The sequence below is a fragment of the Oncorhynchus nerka genome, linkage group LG4 (assembly GCF_034236695.1).
Source record: "Oncorhynchus nerka isolate Pitt River linkage group LG4, Oner_Uvic_2.0, whole genome shotgun sequence".
Lineage (NCBI taxonomy): Eukaryota > Metazoa > Chordata > Actinopteri > Salmoniformes > Salmonidae > Oncorhynchus > Oncorhynchus nerka.
In genome coordinates, this window is record NC_088399.1 from 65,679,922 (window position 1) to 65,707,782 (window position 27,861).

Sequence of the window (27,861 nt, forward strand, 5' to 3'; positions counted from 1 at the left end):
CAGTACAGGGACCGAGAGACTGAAAGGCCATCAGACTGCTAAACAGCAATCACTAACTCCGAGAGGCTGCTGCCTACATTGAGACCCAATCACTGGCCACTTTAATAAATGGATCACTAGTCACGTTATACAATGCCACTCTAAATAATGCCACTTTTAATAATGTTTACAGAGCTTACATTACTCATACCACGTGTATATGCTGTATTTTATACCATTTTTATATCGCTCCTCCATATACTTACATGTACATATTCTCATTCACCACTTTAGATTTGTGTGTATTAGGTAGTTGTTGGGGAATTGTTAGATATTACTGCACTGTCGGAAGTAGAAGAACAAGCATTTCACTTCACTCGCATTAACATCTGCTAACCATGTGTGTATGACCAATAAAATGTTATTTGATTTGGAAAGTGAAGGGAGTTCAAGCACACATACTGCAAAAGAATCCACTGGCCACATACTCACCTTGTGCCTCCATAACTCTTAATCTTGTGGGTGTACATGCAGCTTAGTCGTGCCCAGAATTATCAACCTTTTTTGGCTGTGTGAATCGTCTTTCTAATCTGTTCAATGCCAGCCCAGAGCACTGTGCCATTCTCAATGAAAAGACTGGCTGCTGTCTTAACTGCCTTTCAGACACGCAATGCAGTGTGTCCTATTGCTGCGGTCCGACCAGTGGCAACTCATTTACTATCATCAAGGCCCTAGACATGCTTCTTGCTACCTGCAGTCTAACAAACAAAGCCAAATCTGAGGCAAAAGGTCTGAAAAGCATCTTCATGTCTTTCAAGGCAATCTTCCTGCTCACTTTCTGGGTAAAAGTTTTGCAGTGTATTGATAATAGAAGCCTAATTCTTCAGTCAGGAAATATTTCTCTGGACATGGAAGCAGCTCACATTAAGGCACTACAGGAAGAAATACAGGCTCTGTGTAATCAATGGGACCTCCACGGTGGCAAATGAAATGGGTGGAACTACTCAGTTTCACAGTGAACAGAGGAGCCGCCAGAAAAAAAAGAAAACGTTTCCCTGATGAGACTGAAGATGACATAGCAGATGAACAGATGTCAGACACTGGATTTCGCAACAGTGTTTTATGTGGCTCTGGATAGTATAATCAGTCATTTGGACATGCGGTTCCACACGATTGCAGTTATAGGCAAGATAAGTATTCACCAATACTTACAGTTAACTAAATTTGTGTTTCAGTCATTTTCCTATCTTGCCACAAATTGAGAAACAAGTACTCCAAATATCTCACAGATGGATTTGAAAATGAAGTGTGACGTTTAATGACACAAAATGGTGCCACTTTTTCAGATGATCTTTCTCCTGTAGAGCTCCTAAATGCCACCCACAAGATGCAGCTACAGAGCATTTTTGGAGAGGTGTGCATTGCACTGCGAATGTTCTGCACAATGCCTGTAACAGTTGGTGGAGGTGAACGTGCCTTCAGTAAGCTGAAAGGTATATAGAACTATCTAAGGTCTACAATGTGCCAAGACAGGTTGAACAGCCTGCCATCCTTTCAATTGCAAACCAGTTAGCTAGGAATGTTAATTTAAAGACAAATAAATGAGTTTGCTCACAAGAAGACTCGACGCTGGACTCTTGCAGTGTAACCTTTAAGTTTTGTTTACAGGGAACAAACACAAGGACAAAATGCCTTAAACCCTGTTCTACCCAAGCTTGCCCGGGGATGGGCAAAATACTGTTTCAGAGTATATCTCCTGTTGAACTTACTCGGGAATGCCCACATAATGTCTTGACACGACAGTTAGTTTCACAGATGCTTGTTCTCTGTAGGTACCACATTTATGCCTGCAGTCCACATACTTCAGGATTTTGTTTGTGTGTGTGCATGTTATTCAGGCATATATTTAGGAATTATGCATAGGGCAGAAGAGGGTTAGCCTTGTTTAAATAACTTATTACGCATTTTTATCATCTGAAACATGGATCATTGGTAATTTCTTCATTAAAACTGACTACAATACCATATATTATAATAAAGCATTGTAAAAATCCTCATGACACAGACAACTTTTAACATTAGGAACCGTAAATGTTTGCATTACTGTTAATATTGGCAAAGGATGAAGGTGAAAACGAGAAGTTGCACAATTGCAATATAGAGCAGCAGAAGCGTTATAGTTAGTACATTTAATTACACATTGTTCAGTACGTTATCACAATCTGAAACATTCTGATTTCTATGTTAGGGGCCCGGTAGGTTTTAATTTTGGCAACGCCCCTGGGTAAGCTACTCCGGTTATTTCGCTGTGCAACCAGTGGAGGGAGACCACCCCCCATTCAGAGGCTGCTGCCTACATTGAGACCCAATCACTGGCCACTTTAATAAATGGATCACTAGTCACGTTATACAATGCCACTCTAAATAATGCCACTTTTAATAATGTTTACAGAGCTTACATTACTCATATCACGTGTATATGCTGTATTTTATACCATTTATATCGCTCATCCATATACTTACATGTACATATTCTCATTCACCACTTTAGATTTGTGTGTATTAGGTAGTTGTTGGGGAATTGTTAGATATTACTGCACTGTCGGAAGTAGAAGAACAAGCATTTCACTTCACTCGCATTAACATCTGCTAACCATGTGTGTATGACCAATAAAATGTTATTTGATTTGGAAAGTGAAGGGAGTTCAAGCACACATACTGCAAAAGAATCCACTGGCCACATACTCACCTTGTGCCTCCATAACTCTTAATCTTGTGGGTGTACATGCAGCTTAGTCGTGCCCAGAATTATGAACCTTTTTTGGCTGTGTGAATCGTCTTTATAATCTGTTCAATGCCTGCCCAGAGCACTGTGCCATTCTCAATGAAAAGACTGGCTGCTGTCTTAACCGCCTTTCAGACACGCAATGCAGTGTGTCGTATTGCTGCTGTCCGACCAGTGGCAACTCATTTACTATCATCAAGGCCCTAGACATGCTTCTTGCTACCTGCAGTCTAACAAACTAAGCCAAACCTGAGGCAAAAGGTCTGAAAAGCATCTTCATGTCTTTCAAGGCAATCTTCCTGCTCACTTTCTGGGTAAAAGTTTTGCAGTGTATTGATAATAGAAGCCTAATTCTTCAGTCAGGAAATATTTCTCTGGACATGGAAGCAGCTCACATTAAGGCACTACAGGAAGATATACAGGCTCTGTGTAATCAATGGGACGCTCTTCTGGCAGAAGCCTCCACGGTGGCAAATGAAATGGGTGGAACTACTCAGTTTCACAGTGAACAGAGGAGCCGCCAGAAAAAAAAGAAAACGTTTCCCTGATGAGACTGAAGATGACAGCAGATGAACAGATGTCAGACACTGGATTTCGCAACAGTGTTTTATGTGGCTCTGGATAGTATAATCAGTCATTTGGACATGCGGTTCCACACAATTGCAGTTATAGGCAAGAGAAGTGTTCACCAATACTTACAGTTAACTAAATTCGTGTTTCAGTCATTTTCCTATCTTGCCACAAATTGAGAAACAAGTACTCCAAATATCTCACAGATGGATTTGAAAATGAAGTGCGACGTTTAATGACACAAAATGGTGCCACTTTTTCAGATGATCTTTCTCCTGTAGAGCTCCTAAATGCCACCCACAAGATGCAGCTACAGAGCATTTTTGGAGAGGTGTGCATTGCACTGCGAATGTTCTGCACAATGCCTGTAACAGTTGGTGGAGGTGAACGTGCCTTCAGTAAGCTGAAAGGTATAAAGAACTATCTAAGGTCTACAATGTGCCAAGACAGGTTGAACAGCCTTGCCATCCTTTCAATTGCAAACCAGTTAGCTAGAAATGTTAATTTAAAGACAAATAAATGAGTTTGCTCACAAGAAGACTCGACGCTGGACTCTTGCAGTGTAACCTTTAAGTTTTGTTTGTCACTCCTTCTCCAGAGCAGACAATGACATTGGCTGCATTGAACGATTGAAAATGACTATTTCTCTAACGGACTCTGAACCAGTAAAGCGCACATACATGTCAGTGCCCAGGCCACTGTATCAGGAGATTAAGGGTTACATTTATGACCTCATAGACCAGGGCTGGGTTAGGAAGTCAAACTCTTCATATTCTTCACCTGTCGTGTGCGTTCGTAAGAAGGACGGGACCCTCCGGTTGTGTATAGATTACAGAGACCTGAACAGAAAGACACATCCCGACCGCCAGCCCATCCCTCGGGTACAAGACATCATGGACAGTTTAGGTGGTAATTCCTGGTTCTCCCTCTTAGATCAGGGGAAAGCGTATCACCAGGGGTTCATCTCTGAAGAAAGCAGACCACTGACAGCATTTGTGACACCATGGGGACTCTATGAGTGGATACGTATGCCATTCGGCCTCATGAACGCTCCTGCAGCTTTTCAGCGGTGTATGGAGGAGTGTTTGGAAGGGCTCCGGGATAACATCTGCATTCCTTATCTGGACGACACGCTAGTTTTCAGTAAAACATTCGACAACCATGTGAATGATGTGCGAAAAGTTTTGCAGCGTCTCAGAGAGTATGGCATTAAACTCAAACCAAGTAAGTGTGATCTCTTTAAACCCCAGGTCCGTTATTTGGGCAGAATAGTGTCTGCAGAGGGCAGCCGAGTTGACCCAGCGGATTTTGAAGCAGTAAGAGCATTGAAAGAAATCAGACCAGAGACTGTGGGCCAGCTCAGAAAAATGCTTGGTTTACTCACTTACTACAGACAGTAGATCAAAGACTTTTCTAGGAGTGCCAGCTGCCTGTATGACCTCCTGAAAGCAGATTCAGAGAAATTACCTGACCACCCACGGAAAACAAAAACAAAGAAAGTAAGTCATGTGGTGCCCTCAAACAAGCCAATCCTGTGGACTGACCAGCATCAACAGGCACTTGAACAGCTGATTGAGTGTTTGCTTCACCCACCAGTTTTAGGTTTCCCTGATTTCACTCAGCCATTTGTTGTACACACTGATGCGTCACACCAAGGCTTGGGAGCAGTTCTTTATCAAAAGCAAGAGGGGAAGCTTAGGGTCATTGCTTATGGCTCTCGAACTTTAACAGCAGCTGAGAAGAACTGTCACTACCACTCGAGCAAGCTAGAATTTCTAGCTCTAAAATGGGCAATCACTGATAAGTTCCATGACTATTTGTACTATGCTCCGACCTCCACTGTATACAGCGATAACAACCCGCTCTGCTACATTCTGTCTACTGCAAAACTGAACGCAACCACTTCCAGGTGGGTTGCAGACTTGGCTGATTTCCACTTTACAATAAAGTACAGGCCAGGCAGAGAGAACGGTGATGCAGATGCTTTGTCAAGGATGCCACTGGATGTAGAGTCACTGATGAGAGAATGTTCTGAGGAGCTTCCACCAGACACCATTGCCGCCACGATACAAGCAGTTGAGGTACAGAAAGAGGCTGTTGTACCTTGGTCATTTTCAACTGTATCTATGTCAGTATCAGCTGAAGGTGAGACAACCACTGCAACAACCAGCTCGATCCCAAAAGATGGGATAAGAGAAGCACAAGAATCTGATCCGGTCATCCGTCCTGTGCTCAATTTCAAACTGTCGGGTTCCAAACCGCCAGTTAAAGAGCAAAAGAAATTCAGTTCAAAGACAAAATGCCTATTCAGAGAATGGGACAAATTGACAATAGACAGTGATGGCATTCTGTACAGAATCACTACAGCCTGCAAGCAGTTAGTTCTACCAGAGCAGTACAAAGGTAAAGTGATGGAAGAGTTGCACAATAACATGGGACACCAAGGTACTGACCGCACTGTATCACTAGTACGTGACCGCTTCTTCTGGCCATATATGCAATCTGACATCGAGCACTATGTGACTAAAACTTGTAGCTGTGTCAAGCAGAAAAAGCCAGCCCATGCAACAAGAGCTCCTCTGACAAACATTGTGACAACACAGCCATTTGAACTGGTATGTATAGACTTCCTTCATCTCGACAGATGCAAAGGGGGATATGAGTACATCCTCGTGATTGGTGATCATTTTACACGTTTCACTCAAGCCTACGCCACCACATCAAAGTCAGGTAAAACTGCTGCAAATCTCATCTTCAATGACTTTGCCCTGAAGTTTGGGTTCCCGTCCCGCATCCACCATGACCAAGGGGGAGAATTTGAAAATCAGTTGTTCCATCAGTTAAAGAAACTCAGTGGCATGGCGGGGTCCAGGACAACACCCTATCACCCGATGGGAAACGGTCAAGCGGAACGCATGAACAGAACATTGTTGCAAATGTTAAAGACACTAACTGAGACACAAAAGTCAAACTGGAAGGAGTCTCTGAACAAACTGGTTTATGCCTATAACTGCACCCGTTGCGAAGTGACTGGCTATTCACCATTTTATCTTCTGTTTGGGAGATCACCCAGGCTTCCAGTTGATATGCTCTTTGGGATTGTGCACAGAGGCAGGTTCCAGTAACCAGCGAGAATACGTGGAGAACTGGAAACGAGGGATGGAAGAAGCATACGCCATTGCAAATGAAAATGCTCAGAAAGCCGCTGAAAGAAGTAAGAAGTACTATGACACTAAAGTTAGGAGTTCAGTGCTACAGCCTGGCGAGCGAGTTCTGATTAAAAACCTGACACCAAGAGGAGGACCAGGAAAACTCCGTAACTATTGGGAAGATACAATTCACACAGTGGTGAGACAAATGGGTTCAGACCTGCCGATTTATGAATTGAGACCAGAAAAGGGTAGGGGACGCTCCAGGGTCCTGCACAGAAATCTGCTCATGTCCTGTGACCACTTACCTTTTGAGACACAACCAGAAATGACCAAAGTGGACAAAAGTCAGAAAACGAGGAGACACCAGCCTGCATCACAGACTCTAGATTCTGATGAAGACAGTGGGGATGAATATGACCTTCATCATGAGCCGCTACAGGTTCCCACATCTCCTACAGTACCTGAGGAGAGGAATGCTGAACCAGCGAGAGAGTGGGAACACAGGCCCCCAACAGTGAAACGGACAGTTGCAGTGCCAGTCCCTGATACGCTACCAGCACAGCCTCTTGTTGAAAAGCGGCTGGAGGAGACAACAACAGTTAAAGACCTGCCTGCTGAGGAGAGTAACTTGCCGGCTGAAAATTTGCCTGATGATCGTCCACCAAGTGCCTTTCCTTCATATACTGATGCTGCTGAACCTGGGGAACCAGCCTACCAGCTGCCACAAAGAGAGAGACACCCTCCAAGACGTATCACCTATGATCAGCTTGGTATCCCTTCCTGCTACAGTATACAGCCACTGCCACAGTTGTTCCCTGTCTACTCTGCACCAGGACTGGTTCCATGGCTGCCATCACTACAGCAATGTTACTTTCAGCCACCTTACATGGATGGGCTTCAGCAAACATGAGGCTACAGAGTTGACATGTTTGACCATGGACTACTGTCAGATTTCACAGACTGTCAAAAGAGACCATTTGCAGACTATGCATATAGATCATTAAAATTGATGGACTGTTGATCAATAGTATGAGAAATACTGCTTATGTTATATAGCTGGTCAACAGATATGGACTGTGAATATAACTTGTTAGTTATATTTGAACTGTGACCCTTGACCTCTGCTCAAGTACTACCTTACAGAAGAGGATTTTCTAGGTCCAGATACGAACTGTTGAAGAAGACAATGTTGGTAATGTTGGGACAACATTTATTTTGTCGGGGAGAGTGTGACAGGTTAAAGGACATATTCATAGCCTGTTATACATTGAAAAGTATTAGTAAGTTCATAGTATGTGAGGATCTTAAAACATCTAAGGTTAAAAAGATGCATTCAGTATTAGTTGATAGAGATTGATAACATTCATATAATTGTGTTAAAGTTCAAACCTGTCAAAGGGTACGAATTGTGAGAGTAATGTGTAAACGTTATATTGATTACTTTATTTTGTAGTGCCTAAAAGTGTTAATCTGTGATCTACGAAATGCTCTTAATCTATGAGCCGGAGATCGATTGCTCTGGTCTCCACCCATATTCCTGGGGAAATTCGCGGTCTTTTCTCATTGAACTAAATGTTGACTTGAGAATACAACACCGTATCACTCTCGTGATTATTTCTCCCTTGTTTTCAGGTACTTTATTGATGATAAAAATAGTAATTTAAATGTTATAACTAGCGAACATGTCAAGAGTGTTTAAGGTGTGTTTTAGTAACGTCTTGAGGAAGTTAGAGTTAAGTTTGAAGAGAGTAATATTAGCCCTGCTCGGTTGAAGTGAAGGATAGCATCGTACTGAGAGTAGCTGCCATTTTATGTCGATTGTGAATGAACATGCGTGTTGTTAATAAGATATTTTGCTGTGTTATTTGTATAATGGGTTTTCTGTTATGTAATGTGTTACTTTTGTGGAATGATTGAACTAAATGTTGACTTGAGAATACAACACCGTATCACTCTCGTGATTATTTCTCCCCTGTTTTCAGGGGCGTAACATATTCGTTAGAATGAAATCAATGTTTACATTGAAGGATCTTTAGGGTTGGGCTGTGTAGGCTTAGTCACCAGCTAGGTTAGGTTTGGATCATTACACGTGTCTTTTAGATTGTCTGAAGCCTCTATTTCACAATCATAATTTAGGTCTCCCAAACTTCTGATTTAGTCAAAGACGACAACAAACTACATAACTCCTCGAGTGCACAAAGGTTAGCCGAGAGAGGACGGTAAGACCCCTATAACAGTTATGCATAAATGTTTCCCCAGACAAAGGCTTAAGGATTGTTGCTCACATTTGTTGGCAAGGTAAATGAATTTCAGTAAAGACACATAGAATTTAAAAAAAAAATAAGAATGGCCACTCCACCCTGTCTGTCAGCTCTGAACACATTGTAACCCTCAAAGTTAATATCAGAGTTCAGAATGTCCCCAGAGATCCAAGATTCAAACAACACCAGAATTTCTGGATTTATCTGCATAGCCAGATCTTGATGTTATCCAGTTTAGGAAGTAAGCTCCTAATGTTAAGATGCATCAACCCAAGCCCTTTACGATGTTTAAAGCCACATGAAGCCTCCAACTCAAACAAGCTATGTTCAATAGGCAGTTGCATCATGTCTGATGTTTGATATTGATATAGTTGGTATGGCTATATGATTGCATAGAACTGCACAATTTGGTCTATCACTATTTGTAATAGAGGAGAAAGGAGAAATTGGAATTACTTTTCCAAGGTTGGCATCAAAGGGCCTGAGGCCGCAGCCAATGTCAGTATGAGAAACTCTCAGAGTAATCAATGATGGAATGTTATAAACTGACTAACATGGGCTTTGGTTGCTATCGTGCAACAGCCCATGCCCTCTATGTGATTTGAAAACCGAGGGGGTATTCAAGTTTATGGAATTCACATTTGACCTAATAGTACCGGGTGAGTAGACCAAAGTGGGCTTCTCTTTTGAGCTAACAAAATATCTTCTGGGCATAAGAACAGCGATTATTCCCCTTGAACTGGAAGAAGCTTTTTCCTTTAACGAGTCCGACGAGAAGGATATACTGTTTTCCCGGGAACAGGCCCAAATCCCCGTCATTTGCGTGAAGGAAAGACGGAGGAAATGGGGGTACAGGTCGGGCTGACTTCTGAGAATCCGTAGGCCCGCGAGACAACTCCCAAGGTCCATCCGTTCTACTAGCTAACGTGCAATCATTGGAAAATAAAATTGATGACCTACGATTAAGATTATCCTACCAACAGCACATTAAAAACTGTAAAATCTTGTTTCACTGAGTTGTGGCTGAACGACGACACGGATAATATAGAGCTGGCGGGATTTTCCATGCACCGGCAGAACAGAGAAGAAGCTACGTCTGGTAAGACAAGGGGTGGGGGTGTGTGTCTATTTATAAATAACAGCTGGTGCATAATGTCTAATATTAAAGAAGTCTTGAGGTATTGCTCGTCTGAGGTAGAGTACCTTATGATAAACTGTAGACCACAATATCTACCAAGAGAGTTCTCATCTATATTATTCGTAGCCGTCTATTTATCACCACAGACTGATGCTGGCACTAACACCACACTCAACCAGCTGTATAAGGCCATAAGCAAACAAGAAAATGCTCATCCAGAAGCGGTGCTCCCAGTGGCTGGGGACTTTAATGCAGGCAAACATAAATCAGTTTTGCAACATTTCTACCAGCAGGTCACATGTGCAACCAGAGGAGAAAAAAAACTCTAGACCACCTTTACTCCACACACAGAGACCCGTACAAAGCTCTCCCCCACCCTCCATTTGGCAAATCTGACCATAATTCTATCCTCCTGATTCCTGCTTACAAGCAAAAACTAAAGCAGGCATTACCAGTGACTCGCTTAATACGGAAGTGGTCAGATGACGCGGATGCTACACTACAGGACTCTGTTTTGCTAGGACGAACAATATTACGGACTACAACGTGAAACCCAGCCACAAGTTGCCCAGTGACGCGAGCCTACCAGACGCGCTAAATGCCTTTTATGCTTGAAAGCACCAGCTGTTCTGGAAGACTGTGTGATCACACTCTCTGTAGCCGATGTGAGCAAGACCTTTAAACAGGTGAACATTCACAAAGCCGCGGGGTCAGACGGGTTACCAGGACGTGTTCTCAAAACCTGCACGGACCAACTGTCAAGTGTCTTCACTAACATTTTCAACCTCTCCCTGACCGAGTCTGTAATACCTACGTTTCAAACAGACCACTATAGACTCTGTGCCCAAGTAAGCAAAGGTAACCTGCCTAAATGATTACTGCTCCGTAGCACTCACGTTGGTAGCCATGAAGTGATTTGAAAGGCTGGTCATGGTTCACATCAACACCATCATGCCGGAAACCCTAGACCCACTCCAGTTCGCATGCTGTCCCAACAGATCCACTGATGACGCAATCTCAATCACACTCCACACTGCCCTTTTCTTCAAATTAGCCACCCTTTGACTTGACAGCTTTGCAAAGGGTGGCTACTTTTAAAAATTTAAAAAATATATTTTGATTTGTTTAATACTCATTTGGTTACTACATGATTCCATATGTGTTATTCCATTGTTTTGATGTCTTCACTATTATTCTACAATGTAGAAAATAGTAAAAATAAAGAAAAACCCTAGAATGAGTAGGTGTGTCCAAACCTTTGAATGGTACTGTATGCCATAAGGCACTACAGAGGGTAGTGCGTACGGCCAAGTATATCACTGGGGCCAAGCTTCCTGACATCCAGGACCTATATACTAGGCGGTGTCAGAATAAGGCCCAAAGAATTGTCAAAGACTCCAGTCACCCAAGTCATAGACTGTTCTCTCTGCTACCACATGGCAAGCGGTACCGGAGAGCCAAGTATAGGAAAAAAGGGCTCCTTAACAGCTTTTACCCCCAAGCCATATCTGCTGAACAGTTAATCAAATGGACACCCGGACTATTTAAATTGCGCCCGCCGCCCCACTGCTGCTACTCGCTGTTTATTATCTATGCATAGTCACTTTACAAATGACCTTGACTAACCTGTACCCCCGCACATTGACTCAGTACCGGTACCTCCTGTATATAGCTTTGTTATTCTTATGTAATTTCCTTGTGTTACTTCTTGATTGATTTTTTTTACTTACTTTAATTTATTTAGTAAATATATTCTTAACTATTTCTTGAATTGCATTGTTGATTAAAGGCGTGTTAGTAGGCATTTCACGGTAAGGTCTACACCTGTTGTACACCTGTTGTGTGCACGAGACAAATAAAATTTCACTTGACACACAAACACACAGCTCTCCTCCTTTCCCCTCAGACTCTCCTCCCTCCCTCTATTCCCTCCCTGATGGACAGACAGTGTAGTCGTCGTGCTGTCATTCAGTCGGTGACCTGTTGTAACAATGCGTTACCTGGTTCTATTCATTCTGGTCTGCTCTGGAACTCTCCTGTCTATAACACTCATAGACTACTACCAACACCAAAGGTATGTTTGTAATACTGTGTATGTGCGTGTGTGTAATGGGGACATTTAAGAGTGATTTAGTTTCGAGTGATCAACACAATGTTCAGCATTTTTTAAACTTTCTGTAATACACATCATTTCCCGTGTTCTGTTTGTGACTCTCAGTGTGCATGATCATGGTCACTAGGCTTGAAGCTGACTGTTATGGATTATTGCCTTATCTGTTGATAATGATTAATGCCAGACTGGAGACACAATAACTGAAGACACACTGATTATTCACTGTTGTACCGTATTGATGGCGTTCTGTGAACACTGTGTGATTCTGTAGCAGCTGACAAAGTCACTACCTTTTTATTTGGGTTTCATACAAGCCTCTCGGGCTGGTGTTTACATAACGTTCTTGCGATTTCGGCACAGAGCCATGGGGGGTGAAAAGGTTCCAGTTAGTGTATCCCTCTGTCCTTTGACTGTTGATAGATATGGATGTCGGGCCCAAGCTACCAATAGACTGTCATGATTATTTATTTACCAGTTCATTGCGATTTGCTCTTTAGTGCCATCAATCCAAGCACTGGGTGGCAGGTCTGCTGATGGCAGAGCAGTAGGTAAATTAACAGCTTGTATTGAAACCATAAAATGGACACAAATTAACCACACTTTTATGGACATTTGAATCATAATCCTTGAATTATATAATATACACTGAGTGTACAAAACATTAGCAACACCGGCTCTTACCATGACATAGCTTACACCTGGATTCACCTGGTCAGTCTATGATCCCTTATTGATGTCACCTGTGAAATCCAACTAAATATTAGGAAGGTGTTCTTAATGTTTGTACACTCAGTATGAAAATATATATATTTTTACATATTTATATTTTGTTCTTTTTTTGACTAATCACAAGTGGGGCACCGCCCCTAACACCCTAATGGACGGGCCACCATTGCTTTGATATATGTGCAAGCTAGGAGCACTGATTCGTGGCCGACCGGATCGATTCGGTGTTATGTAGCAACATTTGAAATTGTATTTTTTACATTGGATAAAGGTAGACTAGAAAATTGTATATCTAGAATAATGGTATATCATACACTACAGTTGAGGAGCAACACTTATGCAGTTCTACCACATGATATATATTTTTAAAATGCCACGTCGGACAGGATTACCTACACATACTGACCAGCTCAAATAGACAGAAGCGGGCAACATGGCAGACCAATCTGAACTCATCTCTCGGCATGTCCAGCCCACTCATTATCTCAACCAATCATGGCTAGTGGGAAGGCTGTTTTTTCTTCTTCTGTGGCTTAACCAACTAGGTTCGTAATTTAACAATTGTATTCATATTTACAGATGGCATACAAGTTTGCTATTAAGGCACATGAAAGTTCACATGTTCCAGAATGCATTTCTGCCAAAAAACGCATTTACGTTGAAATGGCTCTCCTGTGAAGTAGTGACATGCGACATACGTCTAGTTTCCTGAATCAAGTCACATTTGGCAGTCTCGGCCATGTACATAGGCTTACGTTATATGGCCTCCAGATTGCAGGCCTGCCAAAGATGGTTTGGCAAAGATGGTTTGGCAAAGCAATTGGCTAGGTACTGCTCTGTTTCAGCTGTTTGGAGAAGGTGCTTTCTGTATCCTTAAGTGTCCATGCATACAAAGACCTTCAGGCAGGGTAGCCTAGTGGTTAGAGCGTTGGACTAGTAACCGAAAGGTTGCAAGTTCGAATCCCCGAGCTGACAAGGTACAAATCTGTCGTTCTGCCCCTGAACAGGCAGTTAACCTACTGTTCCTAGGCCGTCATTGAAAATAAGAATTTGTTCTTAACTGACTTGCCTAGTAAAAAAAAAAAAAAAGTTTAAAACCTTATGTAATGTGATTTGTGGATTCAAATCAATTATTTAAAGTTTGTGTATGTGGTCTCTGTTGATAACAAATCTGTTAGCAAAATTAACAAACAAATTGTTTTTAAAATTCTTCAAAGTAACCATTAAAAATGATAAAGTATAAAAAATTACAGGATTCAGAACTTTTTACCCAGATTTATACAACTTCCTGAACTAAGATGGCTTCTAAGTCAGGTGATCTGTAAGGTGACCCGTTATCTGACTCTATACAACATTATTTAGCAGCCATCAGAGGACTTTCTTCCAGTATGCGTTCTTGACGAAAAAACATACTCATCAGTGGAGGCTGGTGGGAGGAGCTATAGGAGGATGGGCTCATTGTAATGGCTGGAATGGAAAATATGGATCATATTAAACATATGGAAACTACATGTTTGACTGGGTTCCATTCATTCCATTCCAGCCATTACAAATGAGCCCTCTGTGCTGGGACGGTTTTCGGCGCTAAAATGGTTGAATGTTCATTGGAGTCTTGATAACTGTGTGTTTGCATGTGTGTTTTGCAGAGATGAGTTCCTGGACTCTGTCCAGAAGAGTTTGCAGTGCAGGAGACTGAGAGAGAAACTGGTGACCATGACTACTATGAAACAGTAGGTAGAATTTAGAATTTTATTAGGATCCCACCATGATGTCAGCTCACACCATGATGTCAGCTAATCGAGCGAGAGAGGTGTCGTTTCTCCCTCGCCTGACTTGCTCTTACTATGTTTCATGCTAGTGCATGTAGTTCTGATCAGATCAACCAGACAATCCATCCTGATCCAACAAGTTCTCCATCTATGAGTCGTGTGTCTGTGTGTAACAAGATCTCATAGTTTGACACGGTCTGATTTCAGTATTCTATATTTGTCCACGTTTGTCCAAAGGTTGTGTTTTAACAGGTTAACCAATCTGAATGAATGCCTAAACTGAAGTTCAGGGGTAAGGTTTGGGTTAGGGAATAAAAAATATTTTAAAAATGAGCATCCGTCATCCGCATTGCTGCAAGACTACTTGATGGTAATTGAGCTCAACATTGCAGCTAGTGATCGGTATTGAAGGCATCTCTTGACATCGTGGCGATCTGGACAAACATCAAACATTGCATTGGATCTGGAGTGACCTGGCTGGTGTGTGTGTGTGTGTGTGTGTGTGTGTCAGAGTAGACATTGGATTGTTCTCTCAGGAGGTGAGAGATCTGATGGACTGTCCTTGGAGACTCAACCTCACACACAGAGAACTACACAGGTGAGACACACATACACACACCCCTTTGCTCAGTCTTACGTTTACCTCAAACAAACATAATGCCCCCCCTCCCCACCCCAGGACAGAGTTGTGGTCATGCTGTAACGCGTATGATAGGCTGATGGTGACCAGACAGAACACCATTCAGAACCAGAGTCTGACCTACGAGGTAGAGAGGAGGATGAAGAGAAAGGTGGACCAAGCACTATGGGAGATGCTGCCACAGGTGTGTGTGTAGCCAAGTCTTACATTTCTCCGAAAAATGTATCACACGAGCGTGGTTTACCAGCATGGTGTGTGTGTGTATAGACTGTACCCTGGAGTAAAGGTTCGTTGAGTCGTTGTGCCGTGGTGGGAAGTGGAGGAATCCTGCAGAACAGCAGCTGTGGAGCGGAAATCGACAATTCTGACTATGTCATCAGGTATCAGCAACAACATTATCTATCAATCAATCAATCCATTGTTGGTAGTAATCTATAGCAATGTAGTTCTGTTGTGTAGTGTTAAACTTTGATGTGATGTGTGACTGTTGTTGTTTATAATCTTGTGTGAACCTTCTGTGGATATTCTGGGAACGTTGTGTGAATACTGTTGTTTATAATGTTGTTTGAAAGTTATTTCTTCCTATCGAAACCACTACCTCTGTCTGAGTCCATCACCAATTTGTACATGGCGCTCTTTTCAGTTATTATTTGTAATGACTCTCTGAGGTCATTAAAGATCCCGTGGCACTAATCGTAAGAGTAGGGGTGTTAACCCCGGTGTCCTGGCTAAAATTCCCAATCTGGCCCTCAAACCATTCACGGTCACCTAATAATCCCCAGTTTACAATTGGCTCATTAATCCCCCTCCTTTCCCCTGTAACTATTCCCCAGGTCGTTGCTCTAAATGAGATTGTGTTCTCAGTCAACTTACCTGGTAAAATAAAAAAATATTGTGTGAATGTTGTTAGGTCGTGTATGGTTGAATAATGTAATGTGAATGTTGTGTGAATGTTGTCGTTTACATTGCTGTTTCTGATCGTAGTTGTTTGTACTGTTGTGTGATTGTTATTGTTGTTATTGTTGTTGTTGACAGGTTTAACCTGGCTCCTATCAACAAGAGTTATGACGTGGGAGTGAAGACAGACCTCATAACGGCCAACCCTTCCCAGATCAATAAAAGGTATATACTCTATCAATACACATGATCAGATACAGACAAAGAGCTCTATTTTCATGTCATCTGACCGAAGCACTGGTTCCAATCATAGTGCTGATGCAGTTACCAGTCAGTGCTGCAGTATGGTCAGATGACATGAAAAAGAAGCCTACACAGAAAAGTAGCTCATACCTACAGTAAAATACAGTGGTGGATCTTTGATGTTATGGGCCTATTTTGATTCCACTGGTCCTGGTGCCCTTGTTAGGGTCAACGGCATCATTAACTCTACCAAGAATCAGGACATTTTAGCCAAAGACCTGGTTGCCTCTGCCAGGAAGCTGTCAGCCTAGGCAAAAAGTGAATCTTCCAGCAAAACAATAACCCCAAGCACTAATCAAAATCCACAAAGAAATTATTAAAGCGGCAATATGTAATATTTTGTCTTTTGTTTCTGTTTAAAATCTCGTTGTCATCCAATGTGATTCAACAGTAACAATATTGCGCCTCCCTGTTGGTTTGGATTTTCATGCCAGATTTACTGCTGCGCATAATGAATGACAAGTTTTTGGAGGCGGTGCCAGCTCAGACAGATTCAAATGGTTATGAATGGGACGTCGATGACAATATAGCAAGGACGGGTAGCACACAACCTGTCCCAGGCAGCTCGGACCCCATCTAACACAAAGAAACAGGGAACATCGGAGAGCCAACAGTCAAAAAGTGTAAACGAGAGTCTGGGCCAAGACGAGTGTTGAAAGTAAACCTTGTATTGCGTTGACAAATTGGAGAGAGCTTGCTAGCTAGCTAAGGGACTCAAAACCGATCTGTTGAAAAGGTAGGACATAGCTAGTTACATTAACTACTGTAACTCGCTATGTTGCTAGCTAGATAAAGTGATGTGTCGCATTTGCTTTTTAGTTGTAAATATATATGCAAGTGTTACATACTATGGAATTTTTGTTTAGATTTTTGTTTTCAAGCCAGGCATTGGTTTGTTTCACACATTTACTTTTTCCAAATGTAGTTGTGTTACAGCCTGAATTTAAAATGGATTAAATTTAAATTTGTTTGTCACTGGCCTACACAACATCTCCATAATGTCAAAGCAGAATTACGTATTTCAACATTTTTACAAATGGATAAAAAATCAAAAGCTGAAATGTCTTGAGTCAATAGGTATTCAACCTCTTCTTTATGGCAAGTCTAAATAAGTTCAGGAGTAAAAATGTCCTTAAAGTCACATAATAAGTTGCATGGACTCACTCTATGTGCATTAGAGAACCCATTGGTAGAAACATTTTTTTTAAAATTGTTAAACTGACATTGAATATCTCTTTGAGCATGATTACGTTTTTAATTACACTACAAAGATAGAGGCGTCCTTCCTAACTCAGTTGCCGGACAGGAAGGACACAGCTCAGGGATTCCACCATGAGGCCAATGGTGACTTTAAAAACGTTACAGTGTAATGGCTGTGATAGGAGAAAACTGTGGATGGATCAACAACATTGTCGTTCCTCCACAATACTAACCTTATTGACAGAGTGAAAAGAAGGAAGCTTGTATAGAATAAAAATATTCCAAAACATGCATCCTGTTTGCAACAAGGCACAAAAGTAATACTGCAAAAAATGTGGCAAAACAATTCGATTTTTGTCCTGAATACAAAGTGTTATGTTTGGGGTAAATCCAACACAAGACATTACTGAGTACCACTCTCCATTTTTTGAAACATAGTGGTGGCTGTATCATGTTATGGGTATGCTTGTAATCGTTAAGGACTACGGAGTTTTTTAGGATAAAAAAGAAACGGAATGGAGTTAAGCACAGGCAAAATCATAGAGGAAAACTTGGTTCAGTCTGCTTTCCAACAGACACTGGGAGACAAATTCACCTTTCAGCAGGATAAATACCTAAACCAAAGGCCAAATATACACTTTAGCAACTTACCAAGACAGCATTGAATGTTCCTGAGTGGCCTAGTTACAGTTTTGACTTAAATCGTCTTGAAAATCTATGGTAAGACTAGCCAAGATCAACAACCAACTTTACAGAGCTTGAAGTATTTTTTAAAGAATAAATCGGGAATCCAGGTATGCAAAGCTCTTAGAGAGAAAGACTCACTGCTCACTGAGTCATTTTAAGACAGACATGACAGCTTTGCTGCCAGCTCCTAAGCAACTTTAAGAGCTTTGCACACCTGGATTGCACTATATTTGCAGATTATTCTTACATTATTAGCCCAGAGCGTTTTTTGTGTTATTACATACAGCCGGAAATAACTTATGGATATCAGAGCAGCGGTAACTCACCAGCATTCCGACCAGACATACGATTTTCTCGAATCAGATCCTTTGTTCGTATCCCCCCAAAGCAATTGAGCTTATCCCAGAGGCTGCTCCAAGACGCCGCCGGCGGAGAAGAGGTATTCGGAGTGGACATCTAGTCCAACTCAGGAGACGTGCACACCATCCACCACTTCCGAGTATATTACTCGTTAATGTTCTGTCCCTGGACAATAAAGTAGACAAGCTCATTGGTGAGGATCTCCTTATAGAGAGACATCAGGGACTGTAACATACTCTGTTTCACGGAATCATGGATCTCTCCAGATATACTGTCCCCATCCATACAGCCAGCTGGGTTCTCAGTACATAGCTCAGACAGGAATAAATAACTATCCGGGAAGAAGAAAGGCATAGGTTTATGTTTAATTTACATTTACATTTAAGTCATTTAGCAGACGCTCTTATCCAGAGCGACTTACAAATTGGTGCGTTCACCTTAAGACATCCAGTGGAACAGCCACTTTACAATAGTGCATCTAAATCTTTTAAGGGGGTGAGAAGGATTACTTTATCCTATCCTAGGTATTCCTGAAAGAGGTGGGGTTTCAGGTGTCTCCGGAAGGTGGTGATTGACTCCGCTGTCCTGGCGTCGTGAGGGAGTTTGTTCCACCATTGGGGGGCCAGAGCAGCGAACAGTTTTGACTGGGCTGCGCGGGAACTGTACTTCCTCAGTGGTAGGGAGGCGAGCAGGCCAGAGGTGGATGAACGCAGTGCCCTTGTTTGGGTGTAGGGCCTGATCAGAGCCTGGAGGTACTGAGGTGCCGTTCCCCTCACAGCTCCGTAGGCAAGCACCATGGTCTTGTAGCGGATGCGAGCTTCAACTGGAAGCCAGTGGAGAGAGCGGAGGAGCGGGGTGACGTGAGAGAACTTGGGAAGGTTGAACACCAGACGGGCTGCGGCGTTCTGGATGAGTTATGATATTATGAATTATGAGTTATGAATTTCATGATTAACTACTCATGGTGTGATTGTGATAACGTACAGGAACTCAAGTTATTTCTTCACCCGACTTAGAATACCTCACCCGACCATATTACCTCCCAAGAGAATTCTCTTCGGTTATAGTCAGAGCCATGTATAATCCGCCTTAAATCAATACCACGACGGTCCTCAAGGAACTACACTGGACTTTGTGCAAACTGGAAACCACATTTCCTGAGGCCGCATTTACTGTAGGTGGGGACCTTAACAAAGCAAATATGAGAAAAATGCTACAGAAGTTCTATCAACACATTGTCTGTAGTACTTGTGCTTCAAATACACTCAACCATTGTTACTCTCTCCTGGATGGCTACAAGGCCGTCCCCCACCCCCCCTTCTGAAAATCAGATCAAAACTCCATTCTGCTCCTCCCTTTCTATAGGCAGAAAATCAAACAGGAATTACACGTGCTAAGGTAAATTCAACACTGGTCTGATTAATCAGAATCCATGCTTCAAGATTGTTTTGATCACGCAGACTGGGAAATGTTCCGGGTTGCCTCCGAGAATAACATTGATGTATACATTGACACGGTGACCAGTGTATAGGAGATGTTGTTCCCACTGTGACTATTAAAACCTACCCAAACCAAAAAACGGATAGTTGGCAGCATTCGGGCAAAACTGAAAGCGCAAACCACCGCACTTAACCACAGCAAGGGGACTGAGAATACAGTTGAATACAAGCAGTGCAGTTATTCCCTCCATAAGGAATCAAACAGGCAAACGTCAGCACAGAGACAAAGTGGAGTCGCAAGTCAACGGCCCAGACACGAGACGCATGTGGCAGGAACTCCAGAAAATAATGGATTACAAAGGGAAAACCAGCCAGACGGCATCCCTAGCCGCATCCTCAGAGCATGCGCAGACCAGCTGGCTGGAGTGTTTACGGACATATTCAATCTCTCCCTATCCCCGTCTGCTGTTCCCACTTGCTTCAAGATGCCCACCATTGTTCCTGTACCCCACAAAGCAAAGGTAACTGAAGTAAATGACTATCGCCCCATAGCCCTGACTTCTGTCATCATGAAGTGCTTTGAGAGGCTAGTTAAGGATCATATCAACTCCACCTTACCTGACACCCTAGACCACTTCAATTTATATACCAATCCACAGACGATGCAATTGCCATCGCACTGCACACTGCCCTATCCCATCTGGGCAAGAGGAATACCTACAGTATGTAAGAGTGCTGTTCATCGACTATAGCTCAGCATTCAACACCATAGTACCCTCCAATCTCATCATTAAATGAACCAGAAACCGTGGATTGATGGCAGCATTCGCGTGAAACTGAAAGCGCGAACCACTGCTTTTAATCAGGGCAAGGTGTCTGGTAATATGTCCGAATATAAACAATGCAGCTATTCCCTCCGCAAGGCTATTAAACAAGCTAAGCGTCAGTACAGAGACAAAGTGGAATCTCAATTCAATGGCTCAGACACAAGAGGCATGTGGCAGGGTCTACAGTCAATCACGGACTACAAGAAGAAACCCAGCCCAGTCACGGACCAGGATGTCTTGCTCCCAGGCAGACTAAATCACTTTTTTGCCCGCTTTGAGGACAATACAGTGCCACTGACACGGCCTGCAACGAAAACATGCGGTCTCTCCTTCACTGCAGCTGAGGTGAGTAAGACATTTAAACGTGTTAACCCTCGCAAGGCTGCAGGCCCAGACGGCATCCCCAGCCGCGCCCTCAGAGCATGCGCAGACCAGCTGGCCGGTGTGTTTACGGACATATTCAATCAATCCCTATACCAGTCTGCTGTTCCCACATGCTTCAAGAGGGCCACCATTGTTCCTGTTCCCAAGAAAGCTAAGGTAACTGAGCTAAACGACTACCGCCCCGTAGCACTCACTTCCGTCATCATGAAGTGCTTTGAGAGACTAGTCAAGGACCATATCACCTCCACCCTACCTGACACCCTAGACCCACTCCAATTTGCTTACCGCCCAAATAGGTCCACAGACGATGCAATCTCAACCACACTGCACACTGCCCTAACCCACCTGGACAAGAGGAATACCTATGTGAGAATGCTGTTCATCGACTACAGCTCGGCATTCAATACCATAGTACCCTCCAAGCTCGAGACCCTGGGTCTCGACCCCGCCCTGTGCAACTGGGTACTGGACTTCCTGACGGGCCGCCCACAGGTGGTGAGGGTAGGCAACAACATCTCCTCCCCGCTGATCCTCAACACGGGGGCCCCACAAGGGTGCGTTCTGAGCCCTCTCCTGTACTCCCTGTTCACCCACGACTGCGTGGCCATGCACGCCTCCAACTCAATCATCAAGTTTGCGGACGACACAACAGTGGTAGGCTTGATTACCAACAACGACGAGACGGCCTACAGGGAGGAGGTGAGGGCCCTCGGAGTGTGGTGTCAGGAAAATAACCTCACACTCAACGTCAACAAAACTAAGGAGATGATTGTGGACTTCAGGAAACAGCAGAGGGAACACCCCCCTATCCACATCGATGGATCAGTAGTGGAGAGGGTAGCAAGTTTTAAGTTCCTCGGCATACACATCACAGACAAACTGAATTGGTCCACTCACACTGACAGCGTCGTGAAGAAGGCGCAGCAGCGCCTCTTCAACCTCAGGAGGCTGAAGAAATTCGGCTTGTCACCAAAAGCACTCACAAACTTCTACAGATGCACAATCGAGAGCATCCTGGCGGGCTGTATCACCGCCTGGTACGGCAACTGCTCCGCCCTCAACCGTAAGGCTCTCCAGAGGGTAGTGAGGTCTGCACAACGCATCACCGGGGGCAAACTACCTGCCCTTCAGGACACCTACACCACCCGATGTTACAGGAAGGCCATAAAGATCATCAAGGACATCAACCACCCGAACCACTGCCTGTTCACCCCGCTATCATCCAGAAGGCGAGGTCAGTACAGGTGCATCAAAGCTGGGACCGAGAGACTGAAAAACAGCTTCTATCTCAAGGCCATCAGACTGTTAAACAGCAATCACTAACATTGAGTGGCTGCTGCCAACACACTGTCATTGACACTGACCCAACTCCAGCCACTTTAATAATGGGAATTGATGGGAAATGATGTAAATATATCACTAGCCACTTTAAACAATGCTACCTTATATAATGTTACTTACCCTACATTATTCATCTCATATGCATATGTATATACTGTACTCTAGATCATCGACTGCATTCTTATGTCACTAGCCACTTTAACTATGCCACTTTGTTTACTTTGTCTACATACTCATCTCATATGTATATACTGTACTCGATACCATCTACTGTATGCTGCTCTGTACCATCACTCATTCATATATCCTTATGTACATATTCCTTATCCCCTTACACTGTGTATAAGACAGTAGTTTTGGAATTGTTAGTTAGATTACTTGTTGGTTATCACTGCATTGTCGGAACTAGAAGCACAAGCATTTCGCTACACTCGCATTAACATCTGCTAACCATGTGTATGTGACAAATACAATTTGATTTGATTTGATTTATTAAGCTAGGGGTCCTGGGTCTGAACACGCCCTTTACATCTGCGTCTTGGACTTCCCGACAGGCCACCCTCAGGTGGGGAAGGTAGGAAACAACACCTTCACTATGCTGATCCTCAACACAGGGGCCCCACAAAGGTGCATGCTCAGCACCCCTCCTGCACTCCCTGTTCACCCATGACTGGTTGGCCACACATGCCTCCAACTCAATCATAACGTTTGCGGACGACACAACAGTGATAGGCCCGATTACCAGCAATGACGAGACAGCCTACAGGGAGGAGGTGAGGGCCCTGGCGGAGTGGTGCCAGAAGACAGCACAGGGAGCACGCCCCCATCCACATCAACAGAACCGCAGTGGAGAAGTGGTTCAAGTTCCTCAGCGTACACATCACTGACAACAGCACCTCTTCAACGTCAGGAGGTTGAAGGAATTCGGTTTCGCCCGTAAGACTCAAACTTTTAGAGATGCACCATTGAGAGCATCCTGTTGGGTTGTATCACCGCCTGATACGGCAACTGCACCGCCCGTAACTGCACAGCTCTCCAGAGGGTGGTGGGTCTGCCCAATGCATAACCTGGTCAGACTGCATGCCCTCCAGGACACCTACAGCACCCGATGTCACAGGAAGGCCAAATAGCTCATCAAGAACATATTTGCCAACAATCTACACAAAATACTCTGTAATGTCAAAGTGTATTTTTTTATTATTTTTTTTTACAATTAATGGAAAATGAAACGCTAGTGTATTAGATAAGTATTAAACCCCCTGAGTTAATATAAGTTAGAAACACGTTTGGCAGCAATGACATCAAATGAAATTGTATTGGTAGCAGGTGTAGCAAAATTGTGTTCCTAGCTCCAACAGTGCAGTAGTATCTAACAATTCACAACAGACACAATTTAAAAGCAATATATAAATATTAGGAAGAGCAATGTCGGAGTGGCATTGACTTGAATACAGTAAAATACAGTATATACATATTCAATTAGTAAAACAGTATGTAAACATTATTAAAGTGACCAGTGATTCCATTTCTATGTACAGAGAGCAGCAGCCTGTAAGGTGCAGGGTTGAGGAACCGGGTGGTAGCCGGCTAGTGACAGTGACTAAATTCAGGGCAGGGTACTGGGTGGAGGCCGGCTAGTCATAGCTATTTAACAGTCTGATGTCCTTGAGACAGAAGCTGTTTTTCAGTCTCTCGGTCCCAGCTTTGATGCACCTGTACTGACCTCGCCTTATGGATGATAGCGGGGTGAACAGGCTTTGGCTCGGGTGGTTAATGGCAAATGGCTGAGCTGTTACAACTTCGATGAGATGTCGCCAAGCAGTTAGCATACCTTTGAGAGGGGAAGGAGCTGCTTTCCCTTGTGTCAGACTTGGTGATTCCCGGGAAATTGTGAAAACTCAGAAATGTTGTTGAAAGAGGATGGCCTAAAACCAAAGATAAATAATATGTAAATAAGGGAAGTTTGTGTGAGAAAAAAGATTTATGCGTTCTTTATCTAGCTTATAGCCATCAATATTTAATTTAGAAAAGGTTTTAGAATCTAATTCGGACTCATCAGACCAAAGGACAGATTTCCACCGGTCTAATGTCCATTGCTTGTGTTTCTTGGCCCAAGCAAGTCTCTTCTTCTTATTGCTGTCCTTTAGTAGTAGTTTCTTTGCAGCAATTCAACCACGAAGGCCTGATTCACGCAGTCTCCTCTGAACAGTTGATGTTGAGATGTGGCTGTTATTTGAACTCTGTGAAGCATTTATTTGGGCTGGTAACTCTAATGAACTTATCCTCTGCAGTGGTAACTGGGTCTTCCTTTCCTTTGGCGGTCCTCATGAGAGTTTCATCATAGCGCTTGATGGTGTTTGCGACTGGACTTGAAGCAGCTTTCAAAGTTCTTGAAATGTTCTGTACTGACTGACCTTCATATCTTAAAGTAATGATGGACTTTAATTTCTCTTTGCTTATTTGTACTGTGTAGAAAATAGTAAAATGAAAGAAAAACCCTTGAATGAGTAGGTGTGTCCAAACTTTTGACTGATACTGTACATAATCTATATATATGATGAATTCTCACCTGTCTCTGCCTTGAACATGATTTCACAAACTCAAATAGATGTCATCAAGTCGATTCTAGACATTCGAACTGCCACTAACACCTGTCTCCTAACTCCTCCCCTCACCTGTCTCCTAACTCCTCCCCTCACTTGGCTCCTAACCCCTCCCCTCACCTGTCTCCTCACTCCTCCCCTCCCCCATCTCCTCCCTTCACTCCCCCATCTCCTCACTCCTCCCCTCCCCCATCTCCTCACTCACCTGTACTCAGGTACCCTGGCCTCCAGCTGAACCCTGGACCCCTGGCGGAAGCCCTGTCAGTCTACGGTCATGCCCATCTACTTCTGCCAGCCTTCTCTTTTGCTTTTGGGACCAGCCCCTGCTTCAAGGTGAGCTGCTATCATGAGATGAGACTGCGACCCGGCATGGGCCCGACAGGACACAATACAATGTACTGGTTATTTTTTTTATCAGTTACTAGGGCAAGGTCTGGGCTCGGGTAGACTTTTTAAGAATGACAAAATGGATAACTAACATTTTAATCCTGGGGGGGGGGGAAGAGTAGATAGTTATGTCATTAATCAGTCTTTGTTCTGTCCCAGGTGTACCAAGCCCTCCGTAAGGCCCGCCCCCAACAGAAAGTGGTGTTCTTCCACCCAGACTACCTGTTTGAGCTGGGCAGGTTCTGGCATCGTCGAGGGCAACGAGCCCCACGGCTCTCTACTGGTCTGATGCTGGCCAGCACCGCTCTGGAGATCTGTGAACAGGTGTTAGTATGTGTGTGTGTTGCCTCAGAAGATGTTTCTGTCCAATCTGAAGTCTAGGGTCACCCCACTCTACGTTTCCATGTCCTTGTGCCAGCAGTGTTGGGACACAAAGGAGGAAGACATAGGACTGGCTCAAGCACACGCCACTTGCCTCACACCTGTGCCTACTCCAAAAGGTTCCTGACCGCCAATTGTTACCCTGACCATCACCCCCTCATTGAACTGACACATGATGTTGACAAATTTCCCAGGGTAGCCATACTGCAGAAAAACCTTCCAAAGGTGTTCACAGTCTACTTTGCTCAAGGCTTTGGAGCAGGGGCGTAGCCAGAAATTCATTTGTGGGTGGGCTTGCAGAAATTTTGACTGAGGAGTATTTTTGTAATAATAATGTATTATGTTTAGTTTTTTGCTCAATTTGATTGGATGAGCCTGGCAGGGCCTTGCTCCCCAGTGGGTGGGTCTGTGTCCACCCAGGCCCACCTATGTCTAAACCTCTGCTTAGGAGAGGTCCATAAAGGCCATGAACAGATGTTGTTTTGAAGATCATATACACCGTGCTTCTGTTATTTCTGGAGCAACACTGGGACTCTAGTAGCAGCTAGCACAAAGCTTGAATCTGAATGAGTCCTTGAGCTTCAGTGCGTGAATGACAGGTACAACTGGGCTGTCGTTCTGCAGGTGGTCAGAAAAAGCATCTAAAGGACCACTTGAAGACTTCACTAAAGTGTGGGATAAACCCTGCCTCCCTCTGGACTGTTGCTGTGGATCGTTCCACCTGGTGCTGCGGACCGTTCCACCTGGTGCAGCCTCTTCCATCAAGGAGTGCAGTTGGCTCAGGAAAAAAGGACTGAGTGTCACCTGGCGAAGTGACAGAGAAGACATATGACCATGGCTGCACCGGCCTCAACAACAGCATGCATCCCGCATCGGATTATACAGTCATCAGCCAACCCACAATCAGTCGGATATGATCGACTACCTTAAGAGATTAAGTGTGTGTGTGTTTGTGTGTGTGTGTTTGTTTCTAAGTCTAGATCTCTCTTTGTCAGGTTCATCTGTATGGCTTCTGGCCCTTCCCTCTGGATCTATCCAAAAATACTTTGCCACATCATTACTATGACAACGTTGGTCCAAGTCACTTCATGCACGCCATGCCTGAAGAGTTCCTGCTGCTACTACAGCTCCACAGCCAGGGGGCGCTACAGCTACATGTTGGACCCTGTACACCCTAACAGGTGGATCATCGGGGGCTGGAAATAAATGATAATTTATACCGTGAAAATTGACCACAACTAAACCCCAAAAGATGTATTTGAAAACAACCGTAATTTCATCAAATCAAATTGATTTATAAAGCCCTTCTTACTTCAGCTGATATCTCAAAGTGCTGTACAGAAACCCAGCCTTTAAACCCCAAACAGCAAGCAATGCAGGTGTAGAAGCACGGTGGCTAGGAAAAACTCCCCAGAAAGGCCAGAACCTAGGAAGAAACCTAGAGAGGAGCCAGGCTATGAGGGGTGGCCAGTCCTCTTCTGGCTGTGCCGGGTGGAGATTATAACAGAACATGGCCAAGATGTTCAAATGTTCATAGATGACCAGCAGGGTCAAATAATAGTAATCACAGTGGTTGTCGAGGGTGCAACAGGTCAGCACCTCAGGAGTAAATGTCAGTTGGCTTTTCATAGCCGATCATTCATACTTTGATTACTTTGAGACATGACCTTTATTCGTGGGAAAAATTGGGAACAGATGTTCTAAATTAAACAGTCTTTTTTTGCTAAATTCCTGTTGATTGTAGTGTTTTTTGACCAAACATTAAAGGTATATATTTCTACAAAAAACTTGGCACATTTATTTTACTCGCCGAACCCTGCCCTACACCCTAGCCCCTGTTTCTACAACTCCAGTCAGTGGGCACAAACCCTTTCAACTATACCTTGCTTTTTTAAATGATTGGATTGATTTATTCCTTA

The 27,861-nt window shown here is 43.5% G+C and overlaps 1 protein-coding gene across 1 annotated transcript; it reads left to right on the forward strand.

Annotated features, from left to right (window-relative positions):
* The first annotated feature begins 11,815 nt into the window (after window positions 1-11,815).
* LOC115129015 (alpha-2,8-sialyltransferase 8F-like) lies at window positions 11,816-27,800 on the forward strand. The gene is made up of 9 exons (XM_029659157.2): window positions 11,816-11,959; window positions 14,371-14,454; window positions 15,005-15,091; window positions 15,173-15,317; window positions 15,401-15,513; window positions 16,169-16,255; window positions 25,390-25,507; window positions 25,721-25,885; window positions 26,938-27,800. The coding sequence occupies exons 1-9, from the start codon at window positions 11,877-11,879 to the stop codon at window positions 27,118-27,120; spliced, it is 1,065 nt and encodes a 354-aa protein (XP_029515017.1). The 5' UTR covers window positions 11,816-11,876; the 3' UTR covers window positions 27,121-27,800.
* Window positions 27,801-27,861: the final 61 nt, after the last annotated feature.